At 39.7% G+C, this 20,411-nt stretch overlaps 1 protein-coding gene across 5 annotated transcripts in view; it reads left to right on the plus strand.

Moving 5' to 3' along the window:
* The window catches only part of KIAA0930 (KIAA0930 ortholog), an 81,802-nt gene that overhangs the window by 26,241 nt on the left and 35,150 nt on the right, over positions 1–20,411 (plus strand). For all 5 annotated transcript variants that reach the window (XM_055710635.1, XM_055710632.1, XM_055710634.1 and 2 more), the window contains exon 2: positions 14,545–14,693. In XM_055710635.1, coding sequence (XP_055566610.1) covers positions 14,545–14,693 — 149 coding nt within the window. The remainder of the gene's footprint in view (positions 1–14,544; positions 14,694–20,411) is intronic.

Genomic DNA, 20,411 nt, shown 5'->3' on the forward strand with positions numbered 1-20,411 from the left:
TTCAATGTTTGGCTTTCCTGCCCCCTCTCCTACCCAAGGATAAAGCGTTCGGCGAGAATTGGGTGGCAAAGGGGACATGGTGCATTTTTCTGAAGTGTTTTGTTCAGTGCAGGTGATGATGGTAAATTTACTTTAAACTTTTCTGTAGAACTCTCCTTGCTATGTCAGCTGTATTTTCTACAGTGATTTCATTCAGTTGTTTCTGAGCCTTTTTAATATGACTTATCTTAGCTTTTGAAACAATTTCGCCATTATTGTTTAAAGTATGATACCTTGAACACAGGGATAGAGACAATTGGCACCCTGAGCAGGAAAAGATGGAGGTGGCATCATTCCTGTCTGGTGGGGCAGAGCACTGGGAAATCTTTGGTGACAGGTGGATGCATAGGTCTGAGGAACACGTGTGCTCAAACTTACCAGTTCATGGCCATTCTTTGTGGAGTTTTGGGAGGCTGGAGGGACCTGGCAGAGCTTCTGATGCAATGTCTAGTAAAAAAAATACCTGATCTCAAAAAGCAGAATATAGGAATAAAATCACCTGAAAGCTGAAAAAAAAAACCCCAATTGATACAAGTTCTGATTAGGCAATTTCTGCTTTTTCAGATGCCTGTCTTTATGCTGCTGAGCACAGCAACATGAGAAAACCCTTTAAGTTCTTCAGTATCTGTTTCTCTGTATTGGTCCCTTCCGCTGATCTCCCTTCTGTTTACCTCCATGAGGTTCCTTGATCTCTGAAGCTAATGAAAAGGAGGAAAGAAGCTCATCTTCCTAGACTCAAGTGGAGTAAGGGGAGGCTGATTGATTTCTCACTTTTGCTAGGAGAGGAGGGACACCTTCTTTCCATTCTAATTCTCTCCAAATAATTTGATATCAAGCCACAAAATTGATTAGAGGTCACTGATCCTGTGGGATGACTTCCTGAATTTGTAACTACACAGCTTTGTAGCACAGTGTGTAGGTATGGATTTCCTTGGAATCAATATGTGTTTGACTGCAGCCAGGTTACACACCCTTCTATGGATTTCTTGGCTTATCTACAAATGTCTTCTTGAATAAACATTAAGCTAGAGATCTCAGTTTTTCTTGCTGAAATAATATTGTCTAATTATTTTATTAACTTAGTGCCTTTAATTTGCCATCTTTTCCATGAGGAGCTCTAGAAGGCAGTTTTAACCTGTAAGCACTACTTACCTATGAGATTACTGGCTCGGGCTTCTAGAGAACAAATACCTGGAATTAATGTGAAAAGACATGTAATAGATTACCAGGAGACTCATGCTGAGAGGATTTGAGAGGCTGCCAGCCCCAGCTGCATCCACCCTGCTGTCTGCTGGAGATGATTGCCTCCATAGCAGTGGTTGCAGAATGGTCACTGAGTCTGTTCCTCAGGTGCTCGCAGCCTGGCAGACTCAAAGAAAAAAAAAAAATGTTAGTTCATGTTAATACTCTGAACTACAGCTGTTGAGGTGCAAATTCAACACCTGTTCTGCTCCAAAGGCTGTAATTTATGGTGGAAGAAAGAACCATCAGCCACATATGACAACCTTAGAATTTTTTTCCAACAGAAGTTGTGTATTTGCAGTCACCTTGTATGATTCCGTGGTGGAAAGGTAATACTTACATATGTTCCTTCTTATGCCCAGGCTACTTGTGCTAGTGTCCAGGATTTGAACTTTAGTTCATCCTAGGAGAAAATTTGTGATCCAAATAGTGTGCTAGGTTATTTTCTGTAAGTGCTGTGCTAGGGGAAGGCTGCGTATTTTCTTCCACTTTTCCTCATCATACATTTTAGCCAAGAGATTCATCTAACTGTACAAAATTCTAACATATGGAAGTGTCTTCCTCCTGGCAATTTATTGTTCTGACACATCGGGTTTAAGATTAACTTTCTTTTATTTATTCTAGGTATTACAGTCATCTGTGTTAATGTTGGGAGGAGAGAGAATTTCATAATTAACTCACGACTTATTTTTATTTTTCTTTCTCCAGCTTGGAATCCTCTTTCTGCTATTTTCTCTTCTGTATTTTAATTTGACAGAAAATTTCTGACAAATGCTTTTAGTGCTTAAACAGGACAACAATAGTGATGCGGCAGTGATGTGAACATTAGTCATCTTGACAGCTTGACAACTGATACACAATGAAGAAAGCTCATTTTTTTTTCCTGCAGAAAGAAATGCATATGTCAAAGGTATCAAGATGTCAGATTTCCTATACAAAAGGAAGCTGAATGGGAGAGCAGATATGAATTGAGGATTTTAATTTGTGAAGTACAAGTGCTGGGTCTTGGTGGTAACTTCCCCCCTGCCCCCATTTTCCCTTTAGCAAATTGGAAGCTATTTATCCCTGCTCTGTCATACTCCTTTCTTCCAATTACCTTGCATGCCCAAAACACCAGCCGCTCGCTCAGCTACATTTAGCTAGGTGTATTCTCTAATGGAATGAAGTTCTTGTTTACAAGAAGCAAGAAAGGTTGGGGTGCTTGTTAGTAAAAACAGAAATACTTTATTTTTCTTGTCTAATCGTCACGTGCCTTTCAGGGAAATGCCTGGCAATTTCTAAGCTATGTTGAAAGACTGTAGAATGATTATGTAGTTAAGTCTTTTAATACAAAATCCACCCCCCCACCCCCCCTTTTTTTTTTTCTTGCTTTGATCTTTCAGATGATCTGAATCTTAGTGGTGTGTTGGCTAAGAACAAGTGACTCAAATGCATTCCTTCCACATAGCCCAAAACATGCAGGACCATCTGTGCTTTGGTCCACGGGCTGAGGTGATACAATACCGAAATAAGCTGGATGTTGGTATACGTGGGGGGTAAATGAATGCAGTTTTCACTTTGCAATGGTGCCACAAATGTGGGCTTTATGGGAAGAAAAATGACAAAATCAGGTTAGAAGATATAGGATGAATCATGTTCCCCTTCCTTTTTATTTCTGTTGTACCCTATCTTGCCTTTTTAACTGAGGGTAAGTTACACTGACTGTAGGGCAACTTATCAACAAAATAGATGTTGCGGTGCACTGTATAGTCTACTTGGCAAACAGGCTTGTGTTGAGGGCTCTCCCTTGTCAGTTCCCTGCTTGCTGATGTCGTGACAGGTTTTATTTTATTCATACTCTTTGTCTTTTCTTGAAGTTGGGAAGCAGTGTTCAATAAAATCTCAGTAGGGTTTAGATACCAGAGCAGTTATGCATACTAGATTTGGGAAGGAAATTTGATTCTGGCCCGCTCTCACAGCTAGAAGGCTAAAAAAAAAGAAAAGGAAAAAAGAAAGAAGAATAGTCAGAAAGGATATCCTCTTGTATTCTTTGCCACTTGAGTGTGAGAAATTTTAAGAAAGTCTTTGAAGAGCTGGTGTGTAATCCTGGTATCACTGTTATGCTGCGAATAGGAAACAGTATTAGCGTGTCCCAGCAGCTGGTGGCAGAGCATGTGAGCACCCCTGTGTACATGTACCTTACCTTGGTATGCTGTGGAGTTACTGACATCTATGCAAATGTCAAGCAGAAACAGCTGGAAAAGCCTTGAAATAGTGTCTTAAAGCTTAAAGAATGGGACTAAAGCAAGGATGGGGCATGTTCCAGTTTCGTCTTGGTGTTTTTAGTCAGCATAGCTTTTATTGCTTGTACTAGTATACGAGAGAATTCAGAGACCACTCAAAGTACAAAGAAAAGGGGGAAAAAATGAATGAACCAGCTGTATGTGGTTTTTTTCAACTTAAAGAGGCAAAGCTGAAAACAAGAGAAAGCATCCCCTACCCTGTTTTCCTGAGAGGAAACTGGGCAGCTTCCCAGGGTAGCCAAGATAGTCTGCAACACAAGCCAGAGCAAAAACAAAGTGTTGGTGAGCAGTGCAGCCCTAGCCATGATGGCAGCCCTCCTTTGTGCCACATGTTGCTTTGAAGTGCTCTTGCTTTTTTCCTTCTGCATGGTTGGTTTTAATGAGAAAGTAAGATTTGAAGATTAGCATCTGAAAGTAGATTGGTGTGGTCTTTTGTTAGCATTGGAGAGCAGAATTATAACTACTACCTTCAGTTAGCTCTTTGCTTTAAAACTAGCCTTTTTTTTTTTTTTTTAACTCTGAAATTTATGGATGCAAGGATTTGTAAGACACAATCCTATTCTACCAGGATGTTTATATCCCTCTCTTTTTACTGCTTGCTACTCGTCAGTGCTTTTTTTAAAGAAACACTCTTGTTTACTGAAAGAGCTATTTCTTGCATTCTTTTGCATTACTTTTTGTTTATAAAACAATCAAGACTTCTTAACTTTAGTTTGATGTTGTGATGTAGATATTTACTGTTCAGTTATCACTCCTGGTCTCCCTGTGCACTTGCAACAAATCACAGTCCTGTTGAAATTCCTGTTTTGTAGCCAGAGGAGGTGTATTAAATATGTTGCATTCAAAAGGTTATTTTTTGCTATAGGGATAATAATTGCCTGTTATTATTTTGTGTTCTTAAGTGACGTGTATTTTAAGTATGTAGCTACTAGAATAGGGCTAGAATTTACACCAATTCTGGTAACAATGGCAGCTTGCAAAATCTGGCATCGTTTAGGGTAGACTGTCTTGGCTCAGTAGATCTGTTAGCATTTCCAGTAACCTTTCCCTTCCCTTGATTTAGTCCTTCATTTTCATCCTGGATGCTTTTGTTTACATTTTAAAAAATATATCTATTGATATCTTTTTATGGAAAAAAGCTTAAAATAAATCACATTTAATGCAGAAATTCAGGGCTTTTGAATAGGAGAAAGTATTAATTTCCAGGTTCCATGCATGGATTTCAGGTTCTAAAAGATTCTATGCATTTATCTACTGTCTCTTAGCTATTTTGATATGCTGATTTTATTCTATTTGTTGTATCTTCTCAGGGAAAAGGAGACAGACAATGGGCATTTTGAAATAAAGCCAAAGGATAGAGCAGAGGGAAATGTGTATAATAATAGTACTACTACTACTACTAATGTCACATAATAAAGTGGCTCTTAAAACCCCAAGTCCTTTGACTTTCCATGAAACTTACACTTCAAGTACTTGCAGTTGCTTGGAAATGGGATCTAGATTTCTATTATGTGTTTTTAAAATATTATCATTTCCTGTAATAAGTGCATTTTGTTGTCATTCAGAAGCCTAGTATGCACTCAGATTGTGCTTGCTTGTTTCAATATGGAAATGGCTATCTGTAGCAAAACCACCTAGAGAGTATTTTGGCTGTACACTAAAATTTGGTGTGTTTGTCCATGGTCATTGCCCTGGAAAGTATACATTTATCACCTGCTAGTAGTAACCAGGAGCTAGTATTGCTAATCCATTCCTACGACAATACACTTGTTCCCTGTAAGCTGCAAGAGGAATTTTGTCTTCCTCTAGGAATGCTCTAGCTGGCTGGTTTGCAATGTGTTTTTTCCAGAATTGGCAAAATTAGTTTTGACATGAGCTGTATCGCTTTTCCTATTAGTTCCCTCATCAAAATCAGTTCTGCATGTTATGAAATACAATAAAAAAAAAAACCACAAACCAAAGCATAGCAAAACACACACCCCTCCAAAAAAGCTCAACACCCCCCCCGAAACGGCACCACTCTTTTATATCAAAATGAATTAATATTAATTGAGTCTGAGAACTTGCAAAGTTTCAGAGAGGAAGTCTTATTTTCATAAGATTTTTTTTTCCCCCAAGTTATTGAGGTGCATTAGGATAATTCCAAAGTTCTGGAAAGGACAAAAATCTTCATGTTTCAAGGTTCAGCACAAAGTGTTAGGGTAAGACTTGGGTGTGCAGTAGATTATCCCATACCTACCTGTTGTGAAATGATTCTTGCTTTTTCTGAGGCTCCTGTTAGAAACAAGATGTGGCTCTCCATGGTCTGCCAGGCAGGAGCTGAAATAGCAACTCTCATATTTTACCCTTCACATGTTTCCTTAACACTATTTTCCTTTGATCTCTTGAGGTTCAATATATAGTTGTTTGGGGTTTTTTTTAAGCTTATTGGCAAGTATTTTTTGTCTTCAGTAAGCAAATGCCCCACATGGAGAGCTGGTGGTTTATTGTTCATGTTAACAGATGCTATTTTTATACTGATGGCAAGAGGGCAAACACTTCTTAATGCTAGTATGAAAAAGTACTATCTTTGGTTTCACTGAAAGGAGCGCATTATTACATGCTATTAGTCTTGAAACATTTGAATTTCTTTAGAATTTTTTGTAATGTAAGAGAAGATGGTCCCTGTTATTTTCAAGTGATTTAGTTTGACCTGTAGTTCCTTATCTATAATCACTCTTTATCATGAAACTTCAATATTTATATTCTATGTTACTAAATTCATCACTGTAATATTAGACCTGAAGACTCAGAAAGTACCGCTTTGAAGCCTAATTTCAAGAAGTATTTCTTGGCAGAAAATGTAAAACACTTGCTGATTATTGATGTATATAATGTTAATTGTTCCTTTCTAACATTAGGGATCATTAGTAGAATTAAAGCACTGAGAACTGATTCCTCAACATGCAGAATTTCCTCCTCATCTTACTGATAAAGGTAAGAGCCAAGGCAGTGGATGACCAGTAGCACTAAGTTTGCACCCTTACAAGCTTAGTGGTTCAGTGAATTCAAGATTTAGCCTTCAAATTATAGCTATTAAAAAGCGGGTTTCTCTAGGCCCTTTTCCAGAAATATGGTGACGGTGGAAGTACTGTCTTTTCCTAAAAAAATAAGCTGGGAAAAGGAACAAAACTACTTGTTTGTTTGTTTGTTTTAATGTTATGGGGATGATGTTGCTCTAAATTCTAGGCCAAAATATGCGTCATTCTTGGGACAGTTGATTTCTTCGGAAACTATTATTCTTTTTAACATGCTTTTGGAATTCAAGCAAAGTCAATATTAGAAATTGTGTATAATACACCTTGTGTTACTTTCTGCAGATCCTTCACAAAAGAAAGAACTTAAGGAAATGATAGATGGATGTATATTTTATTGTCTGATTCTGGTCTATCTCCATTCTATTGGATATTTTGATAAGGCACCTTTCGTGTCATCAAAGTTATTCATGGGTGATTCTTAGAAAGAATATGCACTCCTAACAACCTTGGGAGATACTGTGAAATTTTAATTTGCATGAATTATTTTTTCTCAGAGGCAGAAAGGGAGAGCTTGTTTACGATACCCAAAGTGATGCTGCAATATAAATGAATTATTTCATATTTTCCAGGGAGACAGGAAAGTGGTTGTAGCTGGCATGCGTGCTATGTTGAAGAAGGTATAAATTTTGGTGACAGAGATAAACTGTCTGTGAATAGTCTGCTGTTCAGATGTTTAGAAATTGCGCTATGTTGAAAGCAAAGCCTTCTGTCTTAACATTTACGGCACAAACCTGTCCCATCTAATGAAAAAGCAAGTGGCTAGGTAGGGGTATGGTTATGGCACAGGGAATCTGTACCTCCTGAAAGCTGTCTCTGCGACAGAATTCCCTTGATGCATCAGCCTCGACCCTGATTAAATAGCCTCTCTGGGTAAAAGAGAAAACTTCAGAATCTAGACAAAGTCTGTATCTAATTATGTGAATGAAATCGTGTTGTATTGGGTTTAGGGGACAGTCCGAGGGGTCAGGAGGAACGTGGGGCAGTGGAGAGCCATCACTAGTGAATGTCAAATATACTTTAAGCTTATACTTCAGTCCTCAGAATCAAAAGTTTTTACATTGTGGCATTTTCCTTCTTTTTTTTCCAGAGCAATATAATTCCGTCACTTTGCAAGTAGTGGATAGGCGTGTGGTTTGACTGGCAGGTGTTTTACAAGCATGGACCGTGAAAGTTGCATTGCTACAACTGTAGCTTGACTTTTGTATAGAGACTCAAAGTTAAAGTTCTGTGTATAGAAGGGAGACTATTACTGGGTAGGGTAAACTGTCATCTTTAGAACAGACTTAAGTTTTACCCACTGTTGTGTAGTTCAGCATAACACTTAAGCACAACTTGTGTTCAGTCAGCTCTGAGTCATTTCTGTGTTTTAGGAAATGGAATTTATCAGTTGAAAATGAGCTTAGTTTCTCTGAATCTCAAGTATTTTGGATGTATTATTTCATGGAATTGTTCACAGGCCTTCCTGGAAGACTTTACAGCCTAGTCCTGAAGGTAGAAATGTGTTTCTCTCTCCCTCTACACACAGAGGACCACATTTGTCTTTGATCCAAGTGACAGCTTCTGGCTCATATTATTTTGGGCCTTTGAGCCAATTACCTGGAGAGAACAGGCCTTAAATTTAAGGTGTCTACTGAAACTGCATATTGATTCTGGGGATCTTAGTGACGTCTACCATTTAGTCGTGCTTAGAGAAGGTGATAAATATGAGAGAGGTGATATCATCTATTGGCAAATGAGTAAATCTGTCACAGCAGCTCTAAGAGTAATTGGCCTAATGTTTTTCTCAGCCTTTTAACATTGATGACTCAATGTTTGAAGCTCAAATTCTGCCAGTTCTGTTCTAGATATGCTATGAAGCCAAGGTTTAAATCAATTATATTGCTTTAAAAAAAGTCTAATGTATGTGTGCATGTTTGAAAGCATGATGGAGGATATAGTCTTAAAATGCCCATGGAAAGAAAGGAAAAAGCAGCAACATTTCTATTTGGTTTAAACCGGGTTTCTACATTCAACTTTAGATGAGCTTTCATCCATTCATCCTCCTTGTAAATTACTGTATGTTAGTAAAGAAGTGTGTGCTGTATTTGTTATGAAATTATTCTCTCATCTTTAATTATATTCTGCTTATCCTCTTTATATTATGTTAATGGCTGTATGCGTGCAACAGTTGATGGGGTAGGAGAATGGTTACCTCCATTTTGGAGTGAGGAGAAGAGGAGGGTTGAGTCTGTGGAAGAGTAGGATGATTAATCTGTGACAACTTTCTTGTCCCTGTCTTTGCTGTTACCGTGATGCCTTCTTTTTCTAGCTATAGTTCTGCCAGAAAAACTTATGTTGAAAGTATATGTTGTCTTTTCTGACAGATTTAGGACTTGCATACTTGCAAAAGCACACTTCTCACTGTGCTATGTCATTACAGCTGGCATCAGCAGTGGTGCTCCTTTCCCAGCCCAAGTATTTATGAGAGAGGAGCATGCTGCAAGGGATGTGCTCTGGGGACCTCTGGTTTGGTAATAATTCCCTCTGTGTTGCCTGCTCTCAAGTGTTCATTGCCAGTGAACTTCTGAAAGTTTGGTGAAGTCCTGTGTTTTTATGAAGTCAAAGTGAAGGGATTAAATGGTGTGTCCTTTTATGCAGGCATGGGAAGAAGACAGAGCTTTAGACTTCTAATGATCTGTCTAGCTGGCAACTACCACTGGGTAGGGAACATGCATTCTGATTTAATGCAGTCATAATTATAATTTTATAGTATCAAAGGTAGCTTTAATGTGTGAAGCACTTCTCATATTGTCCTTGCAAAATACTTGGCTAAACTCAAATCAAAAATTAAATATGGTGTGAAACTCTTAGAACTCTAGTTTGCTTTCCGTGCTGGGGCTATAAAGGTCTTCATAAGCATCTAATTAACCCCTAAACATCTAAGGATGCTCATTTTACAGCTGATAGCACTGTGGCAGAATTGGATGAAATGAGTTTTGTGATGGTTCACAGTTAAAGAGTAGCTATGGCAGGCTAGAGGAATGAACGCATAGGAAGAAACCCTGTCTAGCTGAAGTTACTGTTCCTCTGAACTCTGAGTGGTACATGCTGAAAAAATTATTATCCACCAAATGGAAAATCTTTTCTTCTATTCCTTCGAAGCAAAATAATATGCTGACACTTCTCTTTATCCAGTGATCTTTTTGGAAAGCATTAATTTAAAAAAAAAAATCGTAACTGCTTATGTGGCTCTGGAGTCAATTCCCTGAAATGAATGCTCAATATAAAAATTTAATAGGTAAAAAGAAAGACATTTATTACATTGCAGCTGGCATAAATCTTGCTTCTAATGAGGATAAAATCCATGTAAATGAATCATTACAGTAAATTGTTGTAATTAGGATTTATTCATGACAAAGGTCTCATAATTATATAATCAACTTCTGGTGTATTAAGATTTATAGTCTGAACTCTTAAATCTGTTTCATTCATTTAGAAGCAGAATTTGCTAGGGGAGGAGTGTTTTCAGGAAGCTGTCTTGCTACATGCTCTCTACTATAGATGGGATTTGATTCCTTTGCAAATATTATCTAATTCTGGTGTTGCAGAAGGCTCAAATACTCCTCTGGCAAAAATAAAACTGTTAGCAGTTTAAAAGGTCCTCCCCAAATACCAAAGTCAAAACTTCAAGAGCTTTTAAGTGCCAGGTGTTTTATTAAGGGCCTTCCAACTTAACAGTAGGGTATAAGTGTGCATGCACCTCTTCTGAGCGTTGTACAAATGGTGATGAACCAACGTGATAGAAAACTGCTGCCAACTCACGATTGTCTGGGCTATGAAAAATCTGTGTCTGTTTTTGATTTCAGTCCTTGCCAGGTGGATAGAAGCAGTATCAAGTATAATAGCAGAGGGTTAAGGTCATCAGCTATCCAACTGGGAGCTGAATGTGAGCCCTTCTTTGGTGGGTGGCATGTCATGGGGACACAACTGCTCTGTGGACCCTACTGCCTGGAGTGCAGCTGAGGCACTGTGACAGAGTGCTGTGGTAAAGGCTGGGAAAGTAAAGCTTTGGGCTTTCTTCTTTCTATTGACTGGCTGTTAGCCTGACAGTTTCAAAATCATCACCCAAAACAGTTTTAAAAGCAGTTTCCAAGTTTTTCCTTGGCAAAGCTGGAAGGCTTCCAGTGAGATGCTGTAAACCATCAAAATAACTGTAAGGGTACGCCATGCTTTCAGGGGTCTAATATTTGAAGGCAAGCTTGAGTGGACATACTGGATCTGATAGTTTCTGGCTTGAAATAGGAATAGAAGTCTACCTCCCACCCCCTGCCTCAAGTTTTAAGAAGTCTGGATTACGATTACAAATTTTATCGTCTCCTTTCCAAGTTAATGCTATTTAAGAGTAGATTTTAAAGGCTAATTCTTCTTGTGTGCTGTTCCCCATCCTTCGTGATTCTGCTAAAATTTAATAGAGGCAGCTGTGTTGCAGTGATTTGGCTCTTTTTGGCTTCAAGAGAAGTCCTATAGCCACTGCAGGCAGAACAGTTAGAACATCCTCAGGCTGGTTTTAATTACAGCAGTGTCTGCAAGTATCCCTGAAGCTTGGAGGATGATTTTACATCTAATCTGTTGCAGGTAAGGTTTTGAATTGATGGCTGTCCAATAGTGGTATAAGGGGTTTTAGGTTGGTTCCCCTCCCCCCTGCCCAATTATGCTGCAGTGCTGAAGTAACTTCATTACTGCAGCACTTCTGTCCCCTGGTTTTTGGTTTAGACTAATGTTGAATACATTAAACCAGTTTGCCCTGCATTCCCCAGCAAGGGTAAAAGTACATACAAAATCCTGTTACCTTACCCCGTTCTGCTGTTCTGCTGCATGTATTAATGCTCATAATAACTGCTCATAAATAGTTCAGAAGAGCACATTAATTCCCGTGCTTTATTGCATATTACATCTGATGATGTAAGCAATTCATATGACAGCTTCTCAAGATATTTGCAGGTACTACCAGAATTTAACCCTCATTTACAATGCTGAGTTTAGATAACTTGATTTTTGCTTTATAAGGAAAAAATATTTTCCCCTGATAAAGATTCTTCTATAAATTTTGAAGTGGCTTGGTAAGTGTTATTTTGTTTACTCATTTATGAAGCAAAACCATAGCAGTGTACTTCTGAACACTAGAACTTTTTCAGAGATGGTTCTTACAGAGTGTTTTTCCTTTGATTTTCCTAGAACTCCAGATGAACTCAGGGCAATGCTCTTTCCCCTTTTCCTCCTCCCCTCGCCATTTAATTAAGGCTGGGATTTCAGGTACTCAAAACCCATGAGATCTAATAAGTTTCTTCGAGACCATTAATGAATCACAATGAATGTATGCCCTGTTTTCTACTCTGCTAAATATAGAGGCAGGACTGGGTCATGGTGTCCTTGGCTGTCACTGGTACGACATTGAACCTTCTTAACCAAGTTGAGCTCTGTCTTTACAGCCTTAGGGATTTTTGCCTTTACTGTTTCAACTGAGGGTGCTGCTCCTGAACTTCATGGCTTGAATACTTAGGAATTGGCTGTGAATTTCCAGCCTACATATGTGTTGATGGGTAGTATAAAGCCATTTGTCCTTGTATCAGCAGTATATCCTTAAACCTGAATAGTCCTTTTTCTCTTCTTGGTGTTTGTCTGTGAATATACTGACTGATGATAATCCTGTCCATTCTCAGCCTGGTTTTGGAAGTCTGAACACCTTTGAATCCACTGTTATGTGGTAGGCTCACAGATATAGCTGTTTGCCATGCAGGCCTGTTCACCTGTGCCCAAGGGAGGGGTTCACATGGTGCAGATGGCCATCACCCCGTGTCTGATCTCTCCAGTGCTAGATTCCCTTTCTTTGCTGGAAAAACTGGATAGTACTTAAGTGCATCACATATTTTATTCATGATTCCACATTACGTTCTATGCCACCTTAAGTAATTGAATTTCCTTCACTGCAGTCATGTAAATAAAGCAATTGCAGTGTGGCCTGGAATTAACCTGCACTGGGATCCCCCTAACCTTGCACTTTCCTGTTCTCTCTCAGCCTTTTCATTTTTTAATTATTTTTTTTTTACATAGTCAACTATATACATTTTTCAAATACTATCCTACCTCATGTTGATCAATGTATTCTGTGCACGGTCCATCAGTGGGATTTAATTTTATTTTCAATATTACTTTTGGATTTAGTTGGAGAGCTGTAAGATTTTGATTTGAATCACCCATTTGTCTGCTGAAGAATTTGGAAGCCTAATCTCCTGCCCACCATAGTAATTAAAGATTGGAAAAAAGATTTTGTCTGGTAAATATTGCACACAAAATGAAGTAGGAAAATGTGCTGAGCTACACTTGTGGATTAAAAGATTGACTGATTGCTTTATGAAGCCTGCAGTTAGCCACCAGTATCTGAGAAAAATCGTGTTCATTGTTATGGTATGTGTCAGCTTTCTTTGCAATTGACTGGAAAATCTTCTAAAGCTTAATCCAGGTATTGCTGTAAATAGGTGTCATTTCTGTCTCATGCAAGATTCTTTTCTCTGCAGAACTATTTCATACATGGAATGTGCTGCTGGGAGGGAAATACACTAAGCTGAATGGTAGCTGAGAGCTGGGGAGCAATGTGTGTACCAATTTGGCAGCCAATGTATAGCTTTTAGGGAGATGAGCCACTGTAAAGGATAGATGTTCTGGAGGGTGGGTTGTCAGCTGCATGTGTGTACATACACCCCCCCACACTTGTCTCGCCGTCTTGTACCTAACACTACCATCCATCATCCATTTCAGGTTTTTGCTGTTTCTCAGCAATGTAATATCCTTTTTTAGTGTTTCTGTCTTCACGAGTTTTAAAACAGCTATGCTCTGGCTAACAGCCACAATTATCTCTCAGTGGGGCTTCGGGGAGGGGATGCAATTGCTCCATCAAGGAGCCTCCAGGAGGACTGAGAGAGCGGTGGAGAAATTCAGCTCTCTTGTCACCTGGCACAGGAGTGGTTTCTCTCGTTGTCTGTATATTGGTCTGTAACAGTGTGCAAGCATTACGGTACAGAAGGGATTCAGCACCTTTTGCTGTTTTATTACAGCTAAGTAATTTGAGCTAAGTGCTTGAAGAGTTTCACAAAATGTGATGTTACCGCTGCTGTGCCTCCTTTTCTTTGTGGGAGGCCGACTGCCATGATTGCTGGTGTAATACCTCCTTGAACAGGACTTTGTTGCATCTTCCCCTTCCCATTTTTCCACTTCTCCCCCTGCTTTTGTTGTTTAATTGGGATTCAGGACTTCAAAACTCCTTGTTTCCTGGAGGAAGAGGTGGGGTTTGTTCCTTGTCAGAGAGAGGGTGAATTACGGTTGCCCCTGCATGGGTACGTTCTTCGTCCTGTGTATCAATTTAAGGAAGGTATCAGCTGCTAGTTTCTGAAGGACTGGCTATACTCCCTGAGAACATATAATAAAACTGTTGGCACCTGATGGCTTCAAATCATTAACTGGAGCATATATTGGCACTACATGCCTTTGAAATCACTCCTTGAGTGCTTCTTTGATGTTTTTTTGCTCAGTGCACTGGTTCTGTCCTTCCTCATGGCACAGGCATAGCAAGGGTACACTCATGGGCCCTGATCTTTGTTGTGTACAGGGGCAGATCAGTTGTCAGAAGGTGGTTTCAGTTGATGGTGGCCAAAGACAGTCTGTGGGTTTGTGCTGAATGGCAGCTATGCTCTACACTGTAGAAAAACTTACTCTGAGCTGTGCAAGAGTATTTCTGCTACAGATGGGCTTTGACCCCACCATGTGTAGCGAAGACTTTTGAGTGTCATGTTAAACACAATCAAATGTGACATGCTAATTCCACAACACTTATTTCTCCTTTCTTTTCACCTTTCTTTTATGCTGCTTAGGGTGTTTCAAAGATGACCGTATTGTGTTCTGGACTTGGATGTTTTCAACGTATTTTATGGAGAAATGGGCCCCCCGGCAAGATGATATGCTTTTCTATGTCCGTCGAAAACTGTCCTATGTCAGCGGTGATAGTACAGAGGGGAAAAAGGTGAGTAATGATATATTTTAACCTGGGAAATTTAAGTTAACATGGGATTTGGTGTTCTGGAGTACCTGACACATCTGAAGAACTATAAACCAAGGATAAGGAATCTCTAGCTTTGTCCACCACAAGAAGTTACGCAAAATTGGCCTGCAAAGAAGTACCGTGGTTAACGCTGTGAACATCAGCAGCAGTGTAAGTGAGCTTCAGTATCACAGAGTTGAGGAGATCAGAGATTTTCAGTGCTTTTTTGAGAAGCTTTTATGCTGATCAGCCTGCACTCAGGGGGAAAGGGAAGGACATTCATGCTGATTTTTGGTTTGCTTTTCAATGATGATGCTTTTATAAACTGAAAGTTTAAATCTGTAGAAAGGGAGGAAAAAAGGACGAGTAATATGGTTACTCCAGTACTTCTAGAAGAACTCTTCCTGAGATACTGGAGTGTCAGGAATGGACACCTGTTGAGTACTCAGTAGCAGAATGCATCCTTCCTCCTGGAGCTGGGATACGGTAGCAAGAAAGAGTGAAGAAATGACTGTATTCTACATCTAAGACAATATGTCCTCCTACAGAAGTGCTATTTCTTGAAAACACAATCGGGTAGCCTGGTGCTGCTGCATGGGTATTTTCCCATTAGAGATTTGAGAAACTTCTCAGCATTTCATGGCAGTTTTCATCTTAGGCAGGGGAAACAGAAGCAGGAGGAAGTTATAGTTTTCATGGGAATTAAGATGACTGCAGAGGATCAAAAGCAGGAAGATAAATGGAGGAAAAAAAGACTGGGATTAACTTCCTGATATACGTAAATAATTTACACTGTTGTTGAATCACAGATATTTGCACGTGGTGTATGTGAGAGTGTGTTTAATCAGGTACACCAGAGTTCTCTGGGTTTAAATATGGTGAAACAAAGAACCATAGTTGTCAACTCCCTTGAGAAAAGGATTCCAGAAGATTTTTTCCATGCTTTTATTGGAGATAAGAAAATGGCCGGAATGATCTTTTTTCTTCCCACCACCCCTCCAGCTTTCATCATGATAACCACTAAGAGGATGATGGCAAAATATTGTTCTTTCTTTGTCAGATCAGTGGTTTAGTAGTCTTTGGCCAGCATACTTGGAGCTGTAAGACTTTTGGAGGCAACTTTCATCCTAATTGTTGTTTAAATGACTATAAATGTATTCCTGTTTCACATCAAACAATATTGTGGCTTTGTTTAGCCTAATAAAAGCATGGGTTGTTTACTCTGTTGTCCTTCCCAACAGGGAAGGTTGAACCTCAGAGGAAGGCTGGTCACTTAAATTCATTCACGTGCCCCTGATCAATCTCTGTTTAACTTATTAATCAGTATAAAGTGTTTGAACTCCTTATGGAGAGGAGACAGTGAGATAAACCATTGCATTTGCTCTCAGAGCTTTATTTAAGCCTCCTAAAAGCATCATAAATAATCTTTATTTGTGAGGGGGTTTTGTAAGTGGTAGTTGCTGCAAAGTCAGCATTAGTGAATTGCTTGCGTAACAGTGAAGATGAGAAGTGTGCCTTGTAGCACACACTGTGTAATTCCTCCTTGAGTGTTTGCATTTTGCTCAGCCTCTGAGAAATGAACCTTTCCTGTGACTTTGAAGTACTTTACATTTGAAACTCCATAGTTTGGTGGTTCTTTGGTACCTGTGCAGCGTTCCTGTTCAATTTTTAGCTGACTGCTTTGCAGTTCCAGCTCCTCTTCTAATTTTTGAGCCTGTCCTGCGCAGTGAGACACCAAACAGCTACCCCTACTCTTTGAATTGTGACTAGACAGGTTTTTATTTTACTTTGTTGTTTTGGCCATTCTTTCTTGAGAGATGGTGTCAAAATACCAAAGTTGTATCATTAAAAGGGGAAGAAGCAAGTGACTGGTAATTATAGAAGCCAAACATTACTTCAGGCATCCCTGCCACCCACCAAACCGTGTGCTTTCATTTACATCCCCAAAGGTAGGCTGAAAAGATGGATAAAGGAGAGAGGTTCAGAGTTGTTTGGGACCATGAAGAGCTAGAACTGGTGCTGCACTGTTGGCTCCTGCCTTGTGCCCAGCCTGTGCTGAATGGTCTGGTGATGACTTCTCCACGTGCCACGCAGAAGTTGACTATTAGGTAACCACAGAAGTGGGTGGTGTTGTAGCTTGGGTATACAGTGAAGCAAGTTCATTGTAGTTCTTCCATAGACCCTATATATGTGCCCTGCATTTGCCTGGCAATTGTAGGTTTGGACTGAAGAACACGGGCAGAGACATGTGAGGTAAATAGTTGTCCTATGACATCTCAGAGCATTAGTTTATATTCATGTAAATAATCTGCACAGCATTCTTCTGTAGAACTGATGACAACAACAACAAAAACGGATTGAGAGGGGAGGGGTTGTTTGCCTGTATACTGACAACAGTGGTGATTGTGTTCTAGGATGATGAGCTCATGCAGCGTGTTCACATCATTTGCATGCCATGGTGTGATGATTCATGTCAGCAATAAACAAGTGTCAATTTATCAAACTATTTTCAGGGTTTGATGGCTGTCATGTGTGGTTGAAAGGCCTTCCTGCTTATGGGGTTTTTTCTGTGCTTACTGGAGCTGAAAAGTGTCAGAAATAACATTTGATTTTAAGTTGAAGTGTAATAGAGGATAAGCAGAAAAAATCTGATAGGATCAAGATTAGAGGTTCTGTTCAGTTTTAAGGTTGGATGAGAAGGGCTTTGGCTGCAGCTTAGTCACAACAGCTTGAAGTAATAAATCTTACAATTTGGTGTATCAGTAGGTGGTGATGCTAAACATCACTACTGTCATAAATTTTATTTCAAAAGGCCTTTTAAATGGTGTACTTCGTAGACCCCCTGGTCTAAGTGACTTTCTGTTTGCTTCTCTTTTCCATCCCACCAATTTCTAAACGGCGCGTGTATGGGTGAAACAGCAATTAAGCTCTTAATATGGTCTGTGCCAGGGCAGAACTGCCATATCAAATTCTGGACTACATCCATTACACGGACTCTAGGATCCCAGAGAAATGCATTCAACTCCATATTTCCTTGGCATGTCACAATAATACTCTTGCAGTTTTTCTTGCCAGGTTTTGAAGATAACTTTTTCTCTCGAAGTCTTTAAGCAAACCACACACCTCATCTGCCAGGATCTGTGCAGGCAGGGCACCGTGGAGCTTAGCTCTTAAGGTTCAGGGCTTTTTTAAGGGGAAATCCCTTTGACATGTCACTCTGTATGCACTGTTAAGACTCAAAAAATCCCTTTGCTGCTGCTTCACATACCAGCTGATGTGACCTGCTGGAAAATGTAAGCTGTGATCCTCCCTTACAAAGCGTCCTGTATATTGCCAAAATCAAAATCTACAGCTTTAAAAGGTTAAAGTGGCTGGATTGGGATTCTGATTTTTAAATCGTATTAGATAAAGACTTAATATCTCTGGCTTTTTCCAGTGCAAAAGGCATTTTTAAAGGATTAAGCTTTGTTACAGCTGCAAGCTTCTGATCTTTCTGGAGAAAGAAGCTTTACTTTCTCACAGGACTATGGAAGATGCTAGCATGGTGTTAAGAGACAACTGCTGAGTAGGGAAACTAAGGTAAAACCTCAGACCAGCAGAGCTATTTTGTATTGACCCCTTCAGCCTTGCATCATGCTTTGTCACCTGGAAAGGGTGCTGCTTTTATAGGGCAAAGCAATAAGAAAGATAAATTTAAGACACTGTTGATATATGTTCTGAGCTTGCCTGGATTTTGGATTAGGTCCTGTTTTCTTCAGCATCCTATAAATGTGGAGGAGTAGAGTTGCTGCCAAATGCATGGAGTAGTCATTTAGGCTGTTAAATCTTCAAAAAGCTTAAGCTACTGATGTTGTGGCTGCAGCTTCAGAAGCAGAACTGAACAGGAGCCACAACATCAGTACCATGGTGTGCATCTGGACCTGTGACACAACAAATATTGGCTGTGGTAGGAGACCAGTTAGCTTCCAAAGCTAAGTGACTTCAGGCATATGACTCCCACTGAAAAACACAGGATTTTCATAGCTGAATCTCTAATTCACTGTCACCATCTGGCTGCAAGATTTGACAGCCTGAACTCAGCATATAGCAGAAATGCATGTTTTAAAAATCTTATGTTGCTGTCTCTGTTGCACTTTTCAGAACAGTGCTGCTTTTTTTTTTTGCCTTTTTTTTTTTTTTTTTCCGAACATTGTAAGCAAACAGGATGTCTCCAGAAGAGCTGTTTGGTGTACTTTGTGACAGTTCTGTATCACTGTTTGAATGCAACAGAGAAACAAATGGTCAAAAAATGTATATTTTTTGCCACATAAATTCTTTCCTTGAACATGGATAGTATGTGGGATCAAAAAATGATTGCAACATATGCAAGTCAGTCCAGAGACAGCTGTTCTGCCTCAACTATTCTGTTACACTAAGTTCACGGAGGAGTTGCAGTGAGTAGGAGCAGTGGCTCTTGCAGAAGAGGACAGCATCAGCACATGGTTCTCATTTTGAAATTAAAAAGGAACACTGGCATTATCAAATTGATACAATTTTCTGTAAAGAGCTCAACATCTTAAATGCAAAGATTTGGCTTTTCTTATATACTTAACCTTCTCAGAAATTCCTGTACTTTCTTACACTATTTTGCTAGTGTTTGGTTGTCTAAATACGTGAACATAAAGGAGCTGCTACCGGACAGCCTCTGCTCATGGTGCATTTTTTGCAAGACCTTCTTCATTTCCTACATGTGATGCAAAAGTGGATCTTTTGGCGAAAGTGAAGAGAAGAATACTGCCGCAGGTTTTACAAGAACATCACTTTCCCACACAGAACTGGGTCTGGCTGGCTGGGACTTGAATATGCTTATAACATACCTGGCAGGCTAGCGAGCATTCAAAGTGGACATGCTTTCATATTCTGTCCTGTTTCCAGAGTAAATTTGTGTCTGAGGCAAAGCGAGGATGCAGCTGAAATATCCTTGCAGTATCACAGTCAGTAAACTCCGGACTCAGGAACAGGGTGTGGGCTGCAGAGGCATTTTTAATTAATTGCTTCCAGTCTCTGAAGAACTCTTCTTAAGCAGCCAAGTAAGGTGACAAGAAAGCCCAGATCAGAATAGAATCTAATATGAATTGTGCTGCAACATGGTAGCCCTGAGTCATGTGGCTGAGAGGGTGCTCTACTCTCTGCAGCAGAGAGAAACTTCAGTGGGAAGAAAAGAAGCCCAGAGCTGATTGCCCTGTCTGATAGAATTGTAATAAATAATTCAGTATCACAAATGCAGCATATCAGAGTCACTGGGGGATTGAGGGGCAGAAGAGCACTGCTGGGCTGGGCTTTACACCCTGGAAAAAGTGTCTGCTTGGAGCTCCCTGAAAGCCTTATCAGGCTACTAGTTCAGCAGAGCACTTGGTATGTTTGATCTGTGGGTTATAGTCCATTGCAACTTGCTTAGTAGAGGTATGACAATGTCTGGTTTTGGTGTCAAAATTCATATGCAATTGAAGGGAAGCTCTGGAATATTGTAATCAAGTCTCTAATAACACTAGTAATTAGAATTTCAATGTCTAATCTATTCACCAAGTTTGGTTCCCCCCCCCCCCCCCCCCCCCCCCCTTTTCTGGTCAGTAATCCAGTTTATGCATTTCCACATTCAACAGAGATGGTTTGAAATAAGATGATTTATTAACATCCTGTAAGCTTATTTCTGCCGTGCCT

The sequence above is a fragment of the Falco cherrug genome, chromosome 5 (genome assembly GCF_023634085.1).
Source record: "Falco cherrug isolate bFalChe1 chromosome 5, bFalChe1.pri, whole genome shotgun sequence".
In the NCBI taxonomy this organism is placed as follows: Eukaryota; Metazoa; Chordata; class Aves; order Falconiformes; family Falconidae; genus Falco; species Falco cherrug.